The sequence below is a fragment of the Rhamphochromis longiceps genome, linkage group LG14, assembly GCF_057381845.1.
Source record: "Rhamphochromis longiceps isolate RC_006_pf linkage group LG14, R_longiceps_female_GT1.1, whole genome shotgun sequence".
In the NCBI taxonomy this organism is placed as follows: Eukaryota; Metazoa; Chordata; class Actinopteri; order Cichliformes; family Cichlidae; genus Rhamphochromis; species Rhamphochromis longiceps.
The window spans coordinates 25,766,886-25,781,731 of NC_140570.1; the positions used below are offsets into that span (position 1 = coordinate 25,766,886).

Sequence of the window (14,846 nt, forward strand, 5' to 3'; positions counted from 1 at the left end):
GTATGATTTTTTTTTTTTTTTTTTTTTTTCACTTCAGAGGGTAACAGTGTCTGGAAGTAGATGTTGGGAGGGGAACAGGTCGCAGTTGTGCTACTTTTTATTATTTTTATACAGAGGAAAAAGAGGCCAGGTGCAGCTTTTGTTCTTTGTGTAGATTCCTTTTCATTCCATGTGAGCACTCTGTTTCGGCTTGGTCGGAAACGGGTGAGTAGTGCTGGAAACTGGAAAGATCCTGAGCCGCAATGGAGGTTGGTGAAGAAGCGAGGTGGCGACTGGATGACCGTGCAGGACGTTACCCACGAGATAATGACTACTACCCTGAATTTTAAACAAATGGTTAATGTTCTAAACTTGAACATATAAAAAATAACAGCCTTGTTGGTATTAATATAAATATATTAATATTGTCAATGACTTAATTTTTGTTTTTCAGTCACTGATGCATTCTTTTGTATTTTCCTCAAACTGTACAGCCTCATGTTAATATTACCAATGTCAAACTGTTTAGCAATAGGTAATTTGCAAGTCTCATTTTTATTACCCCTCCCCTTCCCCTCCCTCAGCTGGTCATCTGACTTTTTGGATGGTTTCATCTTCACGCTCCAAAATCACTTTTGACGGACACAGCAGAGTCGAGCAGAGTCAGGCTTGTGCTGGAAGAGTTACAGTGTCTCTTTTTTTCTTTTTGAGTGCTGTAAATCCTGAAAGGATGAGGGGTTCCATGTTGGTACATATATTTTCAAGGATTCATGTTTATAGTAAAACTAAGTGTGATTTAAAATGTCTATGCAAAGTTGTTTTTGTTTTTGACACCTTTTTAAAATATTTGTTTTAGGACAACATTTTTGCATGACACTTCATTTTGCATATTAATTTCTATTGATGTTACAGAAAATACAAATTGTGCTAACACGGCATCTACACTACTGAACTCTTTCATCTTTGTGTTATGAGTTGAGGTCCAATATTCAGCCAGTAACAGCCATCATAACATCCAGAACTCAAGGTCGTAGATTGGAGTTGAGCACAAACAAGCCAACAAAATACAGCGGCTTGCAAAAGTATTCGGGCCCCTTGAACTTTCCCACATTTTGTCACATTACAGCCACAAACATGAATCAATTTTATTGGAATTCCATGTGAAAGACCAATACAAAGTGGTGTACACGTGAGAAGTGGAATGAAAATCATACATGATACCAAACATTTTTTACAAATACATAACTGCAAAGTGGGGTGTGCGTAATTATTCAGCCCCCTTTGGTCTGAGTGCAGTCAGTTGCCCATAGACATTGCCTGATGAGTGCTAATGACTAGATAGAGTGCACCTGTGTGTAATCTAATGTCAGTACAAATACAGCTGCTCTGTGACGGCCTCAGAGGTTGTCTCTAAGAGAATATTGGGAGCAACAACGCCATGAAGTCCAAAGAACACACCAGACAGGTCAGGGATAAAGTTATTGAGAAATTTAAAGCAGGCTTAGGCTACAAAAAGATTTCCCAAGCCTTGAACATCCCATGGAGCACTGATCAAGCAATCGTTCAGAAATGGAATATGGCACAACTGTAAACCTACCAAGACAAGGCCGTCCACCTAAACTCACAGGCCGAACAAGGAGAGCGCTGATCAGTAATGCAGCCAAGAGGCCCATGGTGACTCTGGACGAGCTGCAGAGATCTACAGCTCAGGTGGGGGAATCTGTCCACAGGACAGCTATTAGTCGTGCACTGCACAAAGTTGGCCTTTATGGAAGAGTGGCAAGAAGAAAGCCATTGTTAACAGAAAACCATAAGAAGTCCCGTTTGCAGTTTGCCACAAGCCATGTGGGGGACACAGCAAACATGTGGAAGAAGGTGCTCTGGTCAGATGAGACCAAAATGCAAAACGCTATGTGTGGCAGAAAACTAACACTGCACATCGCTCTGAACACACCATCCCCAGTGTCAAATATGATGGTGGCAGCATCATGCTCTGGGGGTGCTTCTCTTCAGCAGGGACAGGGAAGCTGGTCAGAGTTGATGGGAAGATGGATGGAGCCAAGTACAGGGCAATCTTGGAAGAAACCTCTTGGAGTCTGCAAAAGACTTGAGACTGGGGCGGAGGTTCACCTTCCAGCAGGACAACGACCCTAAACATAAAGCCAGGGCAACAATGGAATGGTTTAAAACAAAACATATCCATGTGTTAGTACGGCCCAGTCAAAGTCCAGATCTAAATCCAATCGAGAATCTGTGGCAAGATCTGAAAACTGCTGTTCACAAACGCTGTCCATCTAATCTGACTGAGCTGGAGCTGTTTTGCAAAGAATGGGAAAAGATTTCAGTCTCTAGACGTGCAAAGCTGGTAGAGACATACCCTAAAAGACTGGCAGCTGTAATTGCAGCAAAAGGTGGTTCTACAAAGTATTGACTCAGGGGCTGAATAATTACACACACCCCACTTTTCAGTTATTTATTTGTAAGAAATGTTTGGAATCATGTATGATTTTCGTTCCACTTCTCACATGTACACCACTTTGTGTTGGTCTTTCACGTGGAATTCCAATAAAATTGATTCATGTTTGTGGCTGTAATGTGACAAAATGTGGAAAAGTTCAAGGGGGCCAAATACTTTTGCAAGCCGCTGTATGTGGAGTACTGTGCAAAGTCTTTAGCTGCCCTTCATTTCTTCACACATTTTTGTTTTCTCCTCAACTTCTCCAGTTTCCTCAGATTTTTAAGGACTCTCCACACCATGTTGAGATATACCATGTTTTCAGTTGATAGCGCCGAGTCTCATTTTCTATGTGCAAAAAAACTGTTTACTGTTTCTACTGTTATCTTTAGCATTTTTATTTTGTAGATTTGGCTAAAGAAAGGAAACTAATTGTGTTTTTGTGACATGCTGCTAGTAACAACGTGCACAAAGACACAATTTGAAGCTGGTTCTCGCTAAGCTGTTATGTATAGACACAGCAGTGGTTCATCCTTGAGTTAGTTTATGTTTACTAGAGTTAGGTCAGTGGTCAGGTAAAGGTCAAAGACTGGGCTGGAAATGAATGAAAAAGCAGCCAATGTCAAAGAAAAACTTTGAAAGATGTTCAGAAAACCCAAAGGACTGTTGCTAAACACAAAAAGTGTAAGCTAGTCCGGCTTTTTGAAAGCAGAACATATAGAAATGAGATCTGGCTTAAGACTTTTGATTGGAAGTAGAAAATATGATTCAAGAGGAGGAAACTTTAAAATGTTAAACATAATTATAAATTAGGCCTAATTATAGAGTTTCTGATCTAAATTAAGGTTTGTAAGGACAAAGTGCCCTTTCTGGCCTCACTGTTATGCATTATGCAAACAGATAAAGCGCCGAGGGTTTGATTTAAAAAAGCTCGGTTCGTGCTGTCCCAAGGCGGGTTCCCATCTGTGAGGACCTTCCGCGCGGAGGGGGATTGCGACGCGTCCAGCAGCCAATCAGCGCGAAGCCTGCTGCAGAAACACAAAAGCGGAGCACACTTAGTTCCACACATGGCTTCGGGACGGTTTGACACTTCTCCCCGGGATCAGACAGACACTCTGAGCCGCTGTGCAGTCTAACTGGTGGTTTAAGGAGCTGTTTCAGATTTCAGGACGAAGGTCTGGACCGAGACAGGGGAAAAAAAATCCAGTCATCTGGTTTGGCGAGATCTCAAGGAAGAATTCAAGGACACGGCGGTGGAGTTTAACGTCCTTAAGGTGGTTTAAGACTCGACGCGAGCCATGATAGACATGGACATGGTCAACGGTACCCCTGGCGGGTGGTTGTCTTTTGTAAACCTGTTGAATCTTGTGCGTAAAAACGCTGACATCTTCCTGAGGCGACACGACAGACCGCAGCCACTGGTCCCCAAAGATAGGTATATTTACCTGCAGGTAACCACTGCTCTAGATTGACTGTCACTGGTTAAACTAAGGGCTGACTACAGGGCAGGAGGCTTGGGGGGTTTTGGTGCAGTGCTCAAACAACGTACCACAGATTCATCCACCAGTGACAAAAACAAAACAGAGGAAACTGTTCATGTGATGTGGTAACCGCTCAGATTCTGACACATTGTGTCTTGTGACCCGTGGTCACAAAACGCAAATAAAAAAAGAGATGAGTGATTTTTAAATTTACTTTGACTTGTATTTCATTGCAAACAATATGAACACAAAATATTTCATGTTTTGTCTGGTCAACTGCATTTCATTTGTGAATATACATCCTTTCCTGTCATTCAGACCTGCAACATACTCCAAAAAAGGTTGGGAAAGTATCAATTTAGAGCTAGTAATCGGGTAAATTTGTTAAATAATGATATGATTTGAAACAGGTGATGTTAACAGGTGATTGTAATTATGATTTGGTACAAAAGCAGCATCCAAAAAATGTCAAGTACTTTAAGAGCAAAGATTGGCTGAGGATCGCCAGTTTGCCAACAAATACGTTAGAAAATTATTGAAATGTGTAAAAACAATATTCCTCAAAGAAAGATAGGAAGAGGTTTGAATATTTCACCTTCAACAGTGCATAACATAATTATAATATTCAAGGAACCAGGAGGAATTTCAGTGCGTAAAGGAAAAGGGTGCAAGCCTAAGCTGAACAACCGTGATCTCCGATCCCTCAGGCGGCACTGCATCAAAAATCGTCATTCATCTGTAAGTGATATTACCACATGAGCTCAGGACTACCTTGGCAAACCTTTGTCAAGCACCACAATACGTAGTTACATCCACAAATTCAGTTAAAACTGTACTGTGCCAAAAGGAAGCCCTATGTTAACAGTGTCCAGAAGCGCTGTCAACTTGTCTAGGTTCTGGAAGGCATCTGGGACGGACCATCGCACAGTGGAAACGTACTGTGGTCAGATGAATAAGTATTCTTGGGGAGAAATGTCTGCTTTGTGACTTCAGTCCCTAAACATCTTTTAACTCTCTGGGTTTGTTCAAAATCACTACCCTTTCAGCTTGTTCGTGGCCAAAAATGCCAAAATGTCTGTAATTTTTTTATTATTTTTTATGTTTTTTGCCATTTTCTCTGCATAAAGCCTTTAACTAACTTCAGTTCTTTTCATAAATATAAAATAGTTATTACTTTTTACATTTTAACCCTTTAAACACCAGTTTATTTGTCCACTGCATCAGTTGGAAGACAACCTCAAATCTCACAATTTTATATATTTGCATTGCTACTGGAATTTCTTGTATTATTAATAGTAGAGTCTGGGACATGTAATTGATTCACATCAACATTGATTATAATGCATTGTTATTTTTGTGCAGGGAGAGCAAAAACATAAAAACTCCCTCTCAGCTTGTTCGTGCCAAAAATTTACAAAATGCTATAAAATGAATATATATAATATATATGCTATTCACCTCAGGACCAAACTGGATTTAGAGTTTGGTCCTGAGGTGATGCTATAAAATTAATATATATTAAAGCATTTTTCTACTTTCATTGACTTGATTTTTTTTGTTCCAATCCTGGAGGTGCACCTTCTTCTCATTTTGTTGGTGGGGTGTGGGTCACACTCTGGTTCAGACTACTGTATCCTGAGATCAATGGCAGAAGTGGCTGAGAATCGGGGACAAGGGTGTCTTGCAGTTGTTGAGGTCACCGGCATGTGCCCCAGCTCTTCCAGAATCACTCTTCATTTCTAGGTTGTAAACTCATTCTAAACTCCTGTGTTGAGTTTAGAATAAAAGCAATCTTACCTAAATTGCATGATTTAGGGCTGTCAAAAACAAGTAATCAAAAAAGGTGGTTATAATGGGTTTCAGTCGGCCAAAAATGGCCACAATAGAGCCAAGAGGAACAATTTGATGTGTAATGTATATCAGTGGTCCCCAACCTTTTTTGCGCCATGGACCGGGTTTAATGTCAGACAATATTTTCAATATTTAAGGTGTCGCATGTGAATACAACAAAATAAAATGATACGACCGAAACAAACTCGTAAACATAATAATAAACGTGAATTGACTGTGTAATTGTGTAACTTTATTAGCAGTGTCCTCTGAAATGCGCCAACAACAGAGTAACATCCTCCTCTCTGCCCCTTAATGCTCTCTGGTCGCTATGGTAACGCGTAAATATATCTTTCAAAATAAGACACGACTACAACACGGGAAAAGACCCAGGGAAACCGAGCTAACAATAAAAACCCTGAAAACCATAAATTTCACACCTGAACCTCAACGCTTGCGGCCCGGTACCAAACGACCCACGGACCGCTACTGGTCTGTGGCCCGGGGGTTGGCGACCGCTGGTGTATATTATTGACATATTTAAGGAGCTGAAATTAAAAACAAAAAACCCCATAAAGAAACAGCACAGCTGCTGCCCTAAACCGCTGTCAGATTTTTATCACATTTGCACTTTCACTTTGGATTCACCATCAGTTTGTATTCATTCACAGACCTGATTCAAGAATATATCACAGAAAGTGAGCAGGTAGCACCCTCCCTATCTGGACTACCTGGACCACCTCCTCCACCTGCTGGCCTCCCCTGCTCGACACCAACCCCCATCCACAAACCAACGCAGACATCCAAGCTGGTGCTGGTTGCAAGAGGCACCTCGTCTAAGGTGGGTGTTTGTGTTTTGTTTTTTTAGGTGGTGTCAGCTGTAGGCCGTAAAAGTTGCCTGTTTGGGGTTACAGATTCTTGGCAAAGTTTGTGCTCATTACTTCGATCCAGGTTCTATTTAACTAGATAAAGTCTTAATTAGTATACCTGATACTTAATTTATAAGAGCCAGAGAAATAAATGTCAGTACATGCACCTATTTTGTAAATACTCAATCACTTTGGCTGCTATGACTGTATAACAGGTAGGAAACTGGAGTCTAAGCTGTCTGGAGAAAGGTTATGACTAATAAACAATGATAACAATAATGATGGCATTCTTATTTTTAGCCTTTTCTTATCTTAGCTGGGCAACATAAACATTAAAACAGTTAATGGATTCAGCTAAAACTTAAAACATTTTATTTATGAGAAGAAACTGTTAAAATCTGCTTTTGGCTTCTCTGATTGTTTTTTTTGAGGTTTTCTTATCATTTGTTTATGCAAAGCAGTCACACAGATGGGCAGGTTGTTATGCTCTTCCCTCGGTTTATTATTAGCAACAGTAGTTTTATTTCCCATATTGTTTTTGTGCTATTATTGAAAGGCGGTTGATATAAAACACGTTCAGAGGAAGCGTCTGTTCCTCCTCCTCGGCGGTGGCTGCAGCTCTCATAATGAGGCTGTTGTGAGGATTGAATGTCGGTGGTATGAAGTGCTGCATGATTCATGTGCAGCCTGCAGACGGTTGGCTATTTTGCTGTGTGGCACAGAGCAGCCGTTAGGCAACTCGGCAGGTCAGGCTTCTACCAGAAAGCACGTGGTTTACAGGCAGCGGGAGCTCAGAAAGACTGTTTGTATTTAGATGGGTAATAATGAAGGGCGCTAGAAGACAAGTTTAGCCTTCTCTCAGTGAATGAGCTGCACAGGTTATGTCATGTCTGTTCCGATTATAATCTTTTCATGCTGCCTTTTCTGCCCAACGTTTATGGTGCGAGGTAAATATGTTTAAGCCAGTTTTAAATAATCTTGCTTTTCTCTCTCCCCCCCTCTCCAGGAGCCAGGCCTCCCTGTCCTCTTGTTTGCTGAGCTCGAAGAACTCCGGCATCCCGTCCTCTCAGAACCGGGGCGAGATGGACGTTCTGGACAAGCCCAAGCTCATGATAGTGGAGGAGCCCAGAAAAAGAGGCAGGTTTCGCTATGAATGTGCAGGCTGCCCGGTGGGCAGCATCCTGGGAGTATCCAGCACCAAAACCAGGCAGACTGGGCCTACAATAGAGGTAGGAGTTTTGTTTTCAATTCAGATTCTGAAGAGGGATTTACAAGATCTCAGAGGCAGTTAGGCACTTTTAACCACAGCTGATCCTGTTTACTCTGTTCACTTGACCCCTACTGTCTGAAATGGGTGGAGACAGAAAAAATGTGGTTTGTCTGAATCAATTAGAAAGTCCCCACAAATCCCAGCTCAAGTGCAGTGAGATACAAGGAGGTATATCCCCCAGCTGCTTACTAACAAACACTCCCACACACATCTACACGCCACGATCATTCACACATCGACTTGGTGGTTACCAGGTTATATAAAGTTTAGTCAAGGAAATGTCCAGTTGCATAATGGATATTAATAGAATTGAACAATGGTGTTAACCTGTCATTATTTTTGGATGAAACTGGTACCTGAGAGGACTTAGTTTTGCTTTTATTTATTTTTTTATTGTAATGCATCAGGAAATCTGTAATGACCTTCTAACTATTGTTAAAAGTCTCACAGGTTGCTCAGATAAAAGACTGACGGAGTTTTTGTGTGTGTTTCAGTGAAAGGTAACTCTCTTATAATATTTGGCGTCCCTTCCTAATATGTTTCTATTGTCTTCAGTCTTTCGCACCTGATTGATAGATCCCCCCCCCCGGCCAAAGTATTATTATTATTTTACATTTTGTAATTTTATTCATAACTTTATTACTCCTATTTTTATTTAATATTATTATTATTTATATTCTGAATAGAATAAAAACTTTTCATTCATTTACTGTATTTAATCATTAAATACATGTACCCATAGGTATTTATTTATTCGTTGTTTGTATTTGAATTGTGTATTTCCTTATGGGGTTTTTTTTTCTTTTGTTTTTCTTTTCTTTTCTGCTGTCTCACCCATTTAAGTTCTTGCTTAAATCTATTTAAAAAAGAATATTTGGAGCTCATCACAGCGACCGCTCAGGTTGGACGGTTCTGGGACAAAGTAAGAAAGATGAGACTGAGTTTGTTTGGACATGTGCAGTGAAGACGTGCAGGTAGAAAGAGGCTGTCAGAGAAGAAGAAAGCACAAAGAGGTGTGTGGATGTGATGAAAGAGGACTTGTAGGTGGTTTCCAGGTGGTAACGCGCCCTAAAGAAGAAAACTGTTGTGACCTAATTATTTTGTGTCATGATCCTGGTTCATTTTGACCCACTGTTTTGTGTTTATTCTGATTTTGGTATTAGTTCTTAGTAGTGATGTGACGTTCTGTGTCGAGGCGTCAAAGCTTGTGTTGAGTAATGGAGGGGGCGTTTCCGCGATGCGCGTAACGAGGCTTTCTTCGTTTATGGACTGAAGCTGAAAATGATGACGTCCGAAGCCTCGCTGCCCGGCTGTACCACGTGACTGGTTCAGGAAGTTGTTCGAACTTTGCCGCGAGATATGACAGCGATAGAAACCCCTCAGACTTCATTCAAAATGTGGGTGTTTGATGGAGAGTTGCGGTTAGTGAGAGTTTGGAGACAGTTTGGAGGTTTATGAGAGTGAGGAGAGAAAGTCAGGAGAGAATGGAGCCAGCTAAGGAGAGGAGGATGTCCTCCCCTGTGTGGGAACATTTTGATCTTATTTCTCCCAACAAGGTATGTAAATTTCTACAGAAGATGTATTTTCATAATACTGCAATACAATTTATGTTAAGCTGTCTGTACTTTTGTACAAGGTGAAGTGTTTGCTATGTGCCAGGGAGCTGGGATATAACAACAACACCTCATCCATGCTTAGGCACTACAGAGCTTTGCATGAGAATAAGGGGGACACCGATTGTGGAGCAAGACCAGGTGAGCCATCAAATGCAATGATAATATAGCATGCCGTAATGTTACTAAATGATATAACAATATTATACAACTGTTATAAGTTACGTGTGATATTTATATTTGTGCTTTGTCTTTATTGTCTTTTCTCAGGAGAACAATCTCAAATAGATGAAGACCTGGTCAGCATGGTGATTGAGGACTCCCAGCCATTTAGCATTGTGGAGGACAAAGGATTCAAAAGATTTGTTAAATCATTAAATCCTAGCTATGTTCTCCCCACTAAAAGGTCATGAAAGCAGTGGAAATTTAGTTTTTACAGAATAAAATGTGAACAGGCAGGACTGAGGCTCAAAGCCTCAGTGTGTAGCTGTCCATACCTCAACGTTACAAAAGCACAACCACTGTCCACACCCCAACCACACCTCACCTCACAGTAAATGATCATTTCCATTTTAAGCATTTCCAAATAATCATTTCCCATACTGCCACTATAAATATACACAGTATACTGCCATCACTACAATATACATGTTTTACACACTCCTTTTGTTGTTGACATTTACAGGCTGTGTGCAAAATGCCACACTCTTCAAATTCATGCCAGCTATTATTTTTACGTCCAGTAGGTGTCCTACTAGAGCAAATCTGTGATCTAGAGCAAATGAAGCTTCAAGACGCTTTGCACTGGGGTGAACCAATTGGATGAAAGGCTTCAGTGCTTCATGAAGCTTCATCTGCCCATCACTAGTTCTTAGGATTTGGTTCTTGTGTTTAGTGCTTGAGTGTTGTATCAGCCCTACCTGTGTCTGTGCTCTGTTTGGGTCCTCAAGTTTTGTGTTGTAAAACAGTCTGTGTGTTTGCTGTTTTACTTTGTAGGTCTGTGTCTCATTATGCCCATTAGTTCCAGCTGTGTCCCCTCCTGTGTGCCATTTCCTGATTGCCTGGTGTGTGTATTTGTAGGGTCTGTCTGCCTGTGCTCCTCGTCGCGTCGTCTGTGTTTCTCTGTGAAGCTTCTGCATTTCTCTGCATCATTTTGGTATATCTCCGTGTCTCTCTGTTCCTCGCCTCGTGTCCTCTGTTTGTGTTAGTTTTCCCAGTTTAGGTTTATGTTCAGTTCTGCCCTCACCTTGGGTTTTTCACTGTAAAAAAATCTCCACCTGCATCTTCACTGCCATCTGCATCTTGGGTCCTCATTCATTCCACCACACGACTGCTGCCCCAGCTGTGATATTTTGAATAAAAGTATTAAAAGTTTTGATTCCTCTAAAAAAGGTTATATTTTTAATCTTTGTATTTTGGATCATTTTGAAACATTTTCTCATCGATTCTTAATTAAGAGGCTTCTTCGCTTCTTAAGGCGAACAGGAAGGTGGCCTTGGAGTCAAATGTCCCATGAGCCTAGGTGCTGACCATTACGGGGTCCCTAATGTAATAAAACCTGGGACTCCCAGAAGTGAAGAAGCTTCTTGTTAAAGACTCCCATGACCTGGATGAATGAGAACACAAACATGTTCTAATGTTTCTTGAATAATAAAGAGCTTTGCGTGTTTGGTCCTCAGACGACATCGAGATCATCTTCAGGCGAGAGTCGTGGAAGGCGAACGGGGAGTTTGCCCAGACAGACGTGCACCGACAGATCGCCATCGTGTTTAAGACTCCGCCCTACGAGGACCAAGACATCACAGAGGAAGTGGAAGTCAACCTGGCCCTGTGTCGCATCTCAGACCAGATGGAGAGCGAGCCCGTTACATTCAAGTACCTGCCTCGCAATCCAGGTCAGTCAGCACTGGACTTCCCTAACATCCTCTTCTGCCACACCAACCATCTGCACGTCCTCCTTCACTACATCCATGAGCCTCCACTGTCTCTACTCCCTGTAGATTCACTTTTCCGCCGGTCTCCCTCCTTCTTCTGGTCATAAAGTCCACTGTCCTCTCTCCTATACATCTCTACACTTCCACACTTATGTCATCAGGACCAGCCACCTTTCTGTTCTTCCTCCTCTTCATAGCTGTCCTCACTTCCTCCTCACTGCACTTTCATGTTCATTAACTGTCCTCTGTCTGTCACCCTCTGTCTTATTTTCTCTCAAAGTACTCCTTCCACCTTCTCTTCACACTCTCCTTACTTGTTAGTACATTTCCATCCTGCTGCACATCTATTCCAGCTCGATCACTTTAATAATAATTCAATTCTGTTTTATTAATTCTGTGTCAAATCACAACAACAGTTGCCTCAAGGCGCTTTATATTGTAAGGTAGAGCCTACAATACAAGTCCATATCTCCTTCCTTACAACTCACTGTAAGGCTCTTTGAATACTTTCCTGTACGTCCTCATTCCACCAAGTCTGCTTGTCCTCTTTCCTCTGTCCACAGGATACTCCAAACACCCTCTTGGCAGTGCCCTTCAGCAGTTAAGTACTTTAGTACTTTCCCAGTAAACTGGTAAGTCATCCTTGAGACTACCATCTGGTGCTGATCAGCTAAATTTGCCAACTTGCAGATGTCATCCTGAGTGCACCTTCCTCCACTTATATACATCACGTTATGGTCCTCCCTCTTCTTAAAGCATTCACCATGGTCCTCTCCATCTTTTTTGGCAGGATCAGGGAAAGTTAATCACCTAAAACATTATAATTTTGCTTCCTCATTCAGTGTTCAACGAGCAGCTTTGACTTTGTAGCTTTAAAATGAGTGTTTTTCTGGAAGTGGTTTCAGATTTGCCTCATTGTCTTGCATGGTGGCAGCTAACATGGGCGGTTTTATTGGTTTTTAGCAGTCATTCTCTTGTATCTGGAGAATACTGATCAAAGAGAAAATGTAGAATCACTGTCTCATACTGGAAGATTGTTCCATTTTGGTGGAGTTAGATTTTCATAGTCTAACTCCACCTAGGGTTAACTCACCAGATCTCAGTTTTGAACTTGGTGGGATCAACCTACACACTTTGCAGTTAGGAAGCCTTTAAATAAAATCCCCTGCTTCACAAATTAAACAGCTACCACCTACAGTGTGTGGCCAGCCAGTCAATTAGATGTTAGGTGGGCGACACTAATGTGAATTTTCGTTTGCTGTCTGTGCTAACTTGCTAAGTTGGACACGAAAAAGTGGTTTAGAGCAGCGCTCACATCAGCAAGAAGTCAAGTCAGTAACAACCAAACTGGGAGTAATGATTTGGTTGATATTCGCTTCACTGAGGACACTGATGTTGCTGCTAAGCAGATGATGGAGACCTGTCACATCTCTTTGAAACAACAAAGATGTCAATCATCAGCTCGTGCAGCCAGCTCTTAAACATTTTATCATTTGATTTGTGAAATAATTGGAAAGTGAAAATTAGTGGGGTTAATTTGTGATTCTAAATGTCCCTGGGTGTGTATGTGATAGGGCTGCCACAAACGATTATTTTGATAGTCGACTAGTCACCGATTATTTTTGCGATTAGTCGACTAATCAGATCATGCATCCATTGGACGTACAACTTATTACACCAGCAGCATCTGCTCTTATATAACTATCATTAGCTTACAACTTTAAGTGTTTAAGGTCTGTGCTAACTAAAAATAAAGACAAGATGATAGTTTATTAAATTTTAATGAAATTTGCAGATTGTTTCAGTGAAGTTTAATAAACTCCTTGCTATCTAAAATATAACAGGACACTGGAGTAAATTCTCCAGCATCTCACACTTCTGATAATCAGCTGTCTGCTTGACATTTATTCAGCTGTGTAAAAACTATAACTTTAATCTCAGCCAAACCGATTTACTCAGGAACAAATAAAATACTGAAAAAAAGCCAAACAATAACATTTTTAAGTTATCTAAGTGACTCATGTTTAACATGTTTAACCTGAGTAGCGAAAGACGGCGGTGGGTTTGAAAGCGATTTGCTGGGAGTCCGGTGTTCTCACCGGCTCTAGTGAGCCTAGCCCCCGGCTAGCTATCGAGCTAGTGGGTAACAGACGTCTCCGAAAACGTCGGAGCGCTTTTGAAAATATGTGGTGTCCTGATAAACTGAGCCGATATTTGAGGTTTACACAGCTACATTCTCGCCTGAAAATATGTTAAACATTTATTTTGACCCAGAAAGAATAATAAGAGTAACATTAAAACTAACTAGCTGCCGCCATTGTTGGAAACTGAGCTGGGCCGCGCTATGAATTCTGGGACACAGCTTCTTCTTCTTCGGGGTTTAACAGCAGCTGGCATCCTTGTACATGCAGTGCTGCCATCTTCTGTTTCAGTCCGTTATTACACTCTTAAATCCCACTACTTATTCCTGCGTCTGTTGTGATCTTACAAAGCTTCAAACGACGCGTTGACTATTAAATCAGTCGTCGACGATTTTGATAGTCGACGTAATCGTGACTAGTCGACTAATCGTGGCAGCCCTAGTATGTGAGTGTGAATGGTTGTCTGTTTAAGTGTGTTAGCCCTGTGACAGACCGGACATCTGTCCAGGGTGTACCCTGCCTCTGGGAGAGGCTCCAGCTCCCACACAACCCTGATAAGGATAAGAGGAAGAAAACGGATGGAGTGGAAAGATGTATCAAGTATATTCTACACTGAGTGTTGGTGAATTCATATATTCACTTAAACTAGGAGGACAGGTGTGGTTTATACTAAGCCCACTGTGTAACTTTGCTATATACTAGATGTACCTATTGAACGTTGCATTTGGACTTTCCAACAAGGGGAATTCTGTATGCAAGAAGGCTTAGTTATCTCTATATCAATTACAACAAAATGAAACTAAACGTTCTCGCTTGTGAGAAGAATAGAAAACTAAGCAGTAATCGACCACAAGGGACGCTTGTACTTAAGATTTCTCAGTTTAAAATAACAGGCTGTGGTAATACTGGTCTGTATACATGGGCAGGATGTTGTGCAACTGTTGCTTTACAAGCATGTAGTAACCAAATCAGGTGACAAGCAAATCTTGTATTTAAAACAAAGACAGATGAGTTTGCACTGCATTGTGAGCATATTTGTTTCTCTAGAAGAGACGGTCTGACTGGACCTCTACTGTACCTGAGCTACAGGGGTGGCTGTAGCTCAGGTGGCAGAGCAGGTCAGCCACTAATCAGAAGGTCGGTGGTTTGATCCCAGGCTGCCTCCTGGCTGCATGCCAAATATCCTTGGGCTGGTGGTGGTCAGAGGGCCCGGTGACGCCAGTGTCCTGCAGCCTCGCCTCTGTCAGTGCGCCCCAGGGCAGCTGTGGCTACAA

At 41.5% G+C, this 14,846-nt stretch overlaps 1 protein-coding gene across 1 annotated transcript; it reads left to right on the forward strand.

Moving 5' to 3' along the window:
- The first annotated feature begins 8,726 nt into the window (after window positions 1-8,726).
- Window positions 8,727-12,349, forward strand: LOC146654163 (uncharacterized). The gene is made up of 4 exons (XM_085380341.1): window positions 8,727-9,440; window positions 9,521-9,638; window positions 9,768-11,392; window positions 11,995-12,349. The coding sequence occupies exons 1-3, from the start codon at window positions 9,339-9,341 to the stop codon at window positions 9,908-9,910; spliced, it is 363 nt and encodes a 120-aa protein (XP_085236467.1). The 5' UTR covers window positions 8,727-9,338; the 3' UTR covers window positions 9,911-11,392; window positions 11,995-12,349.
- The last annotated feature ends 2,497 nt before the right edge of the window (window positions 12,350-14,846 follow it).

Coding starts and splice junctions, on each gene's coding strand:
- LOC146654163 (XM_085380341.1), top strand. CDS start 9,339: ATGAGAGTGAGGAGAGAAAGTCAGGAGAGAATGGAGCCAGCTAAGGAG. Junction 9,441..9,520: donor ATCTTATTTCTCCCAACAAG/GTATGTAAATTT, acceptor CTTTTGTACAAG/GTGAAGTGTTTGCTATGTGC. Junction 9,639..9,767: donor CGATTGTGGAGCAAGACCAG/GTGAGCCATCAA, acceptor GTCTTTTCTCAG/GAGAACAATCTCAAATAGAT.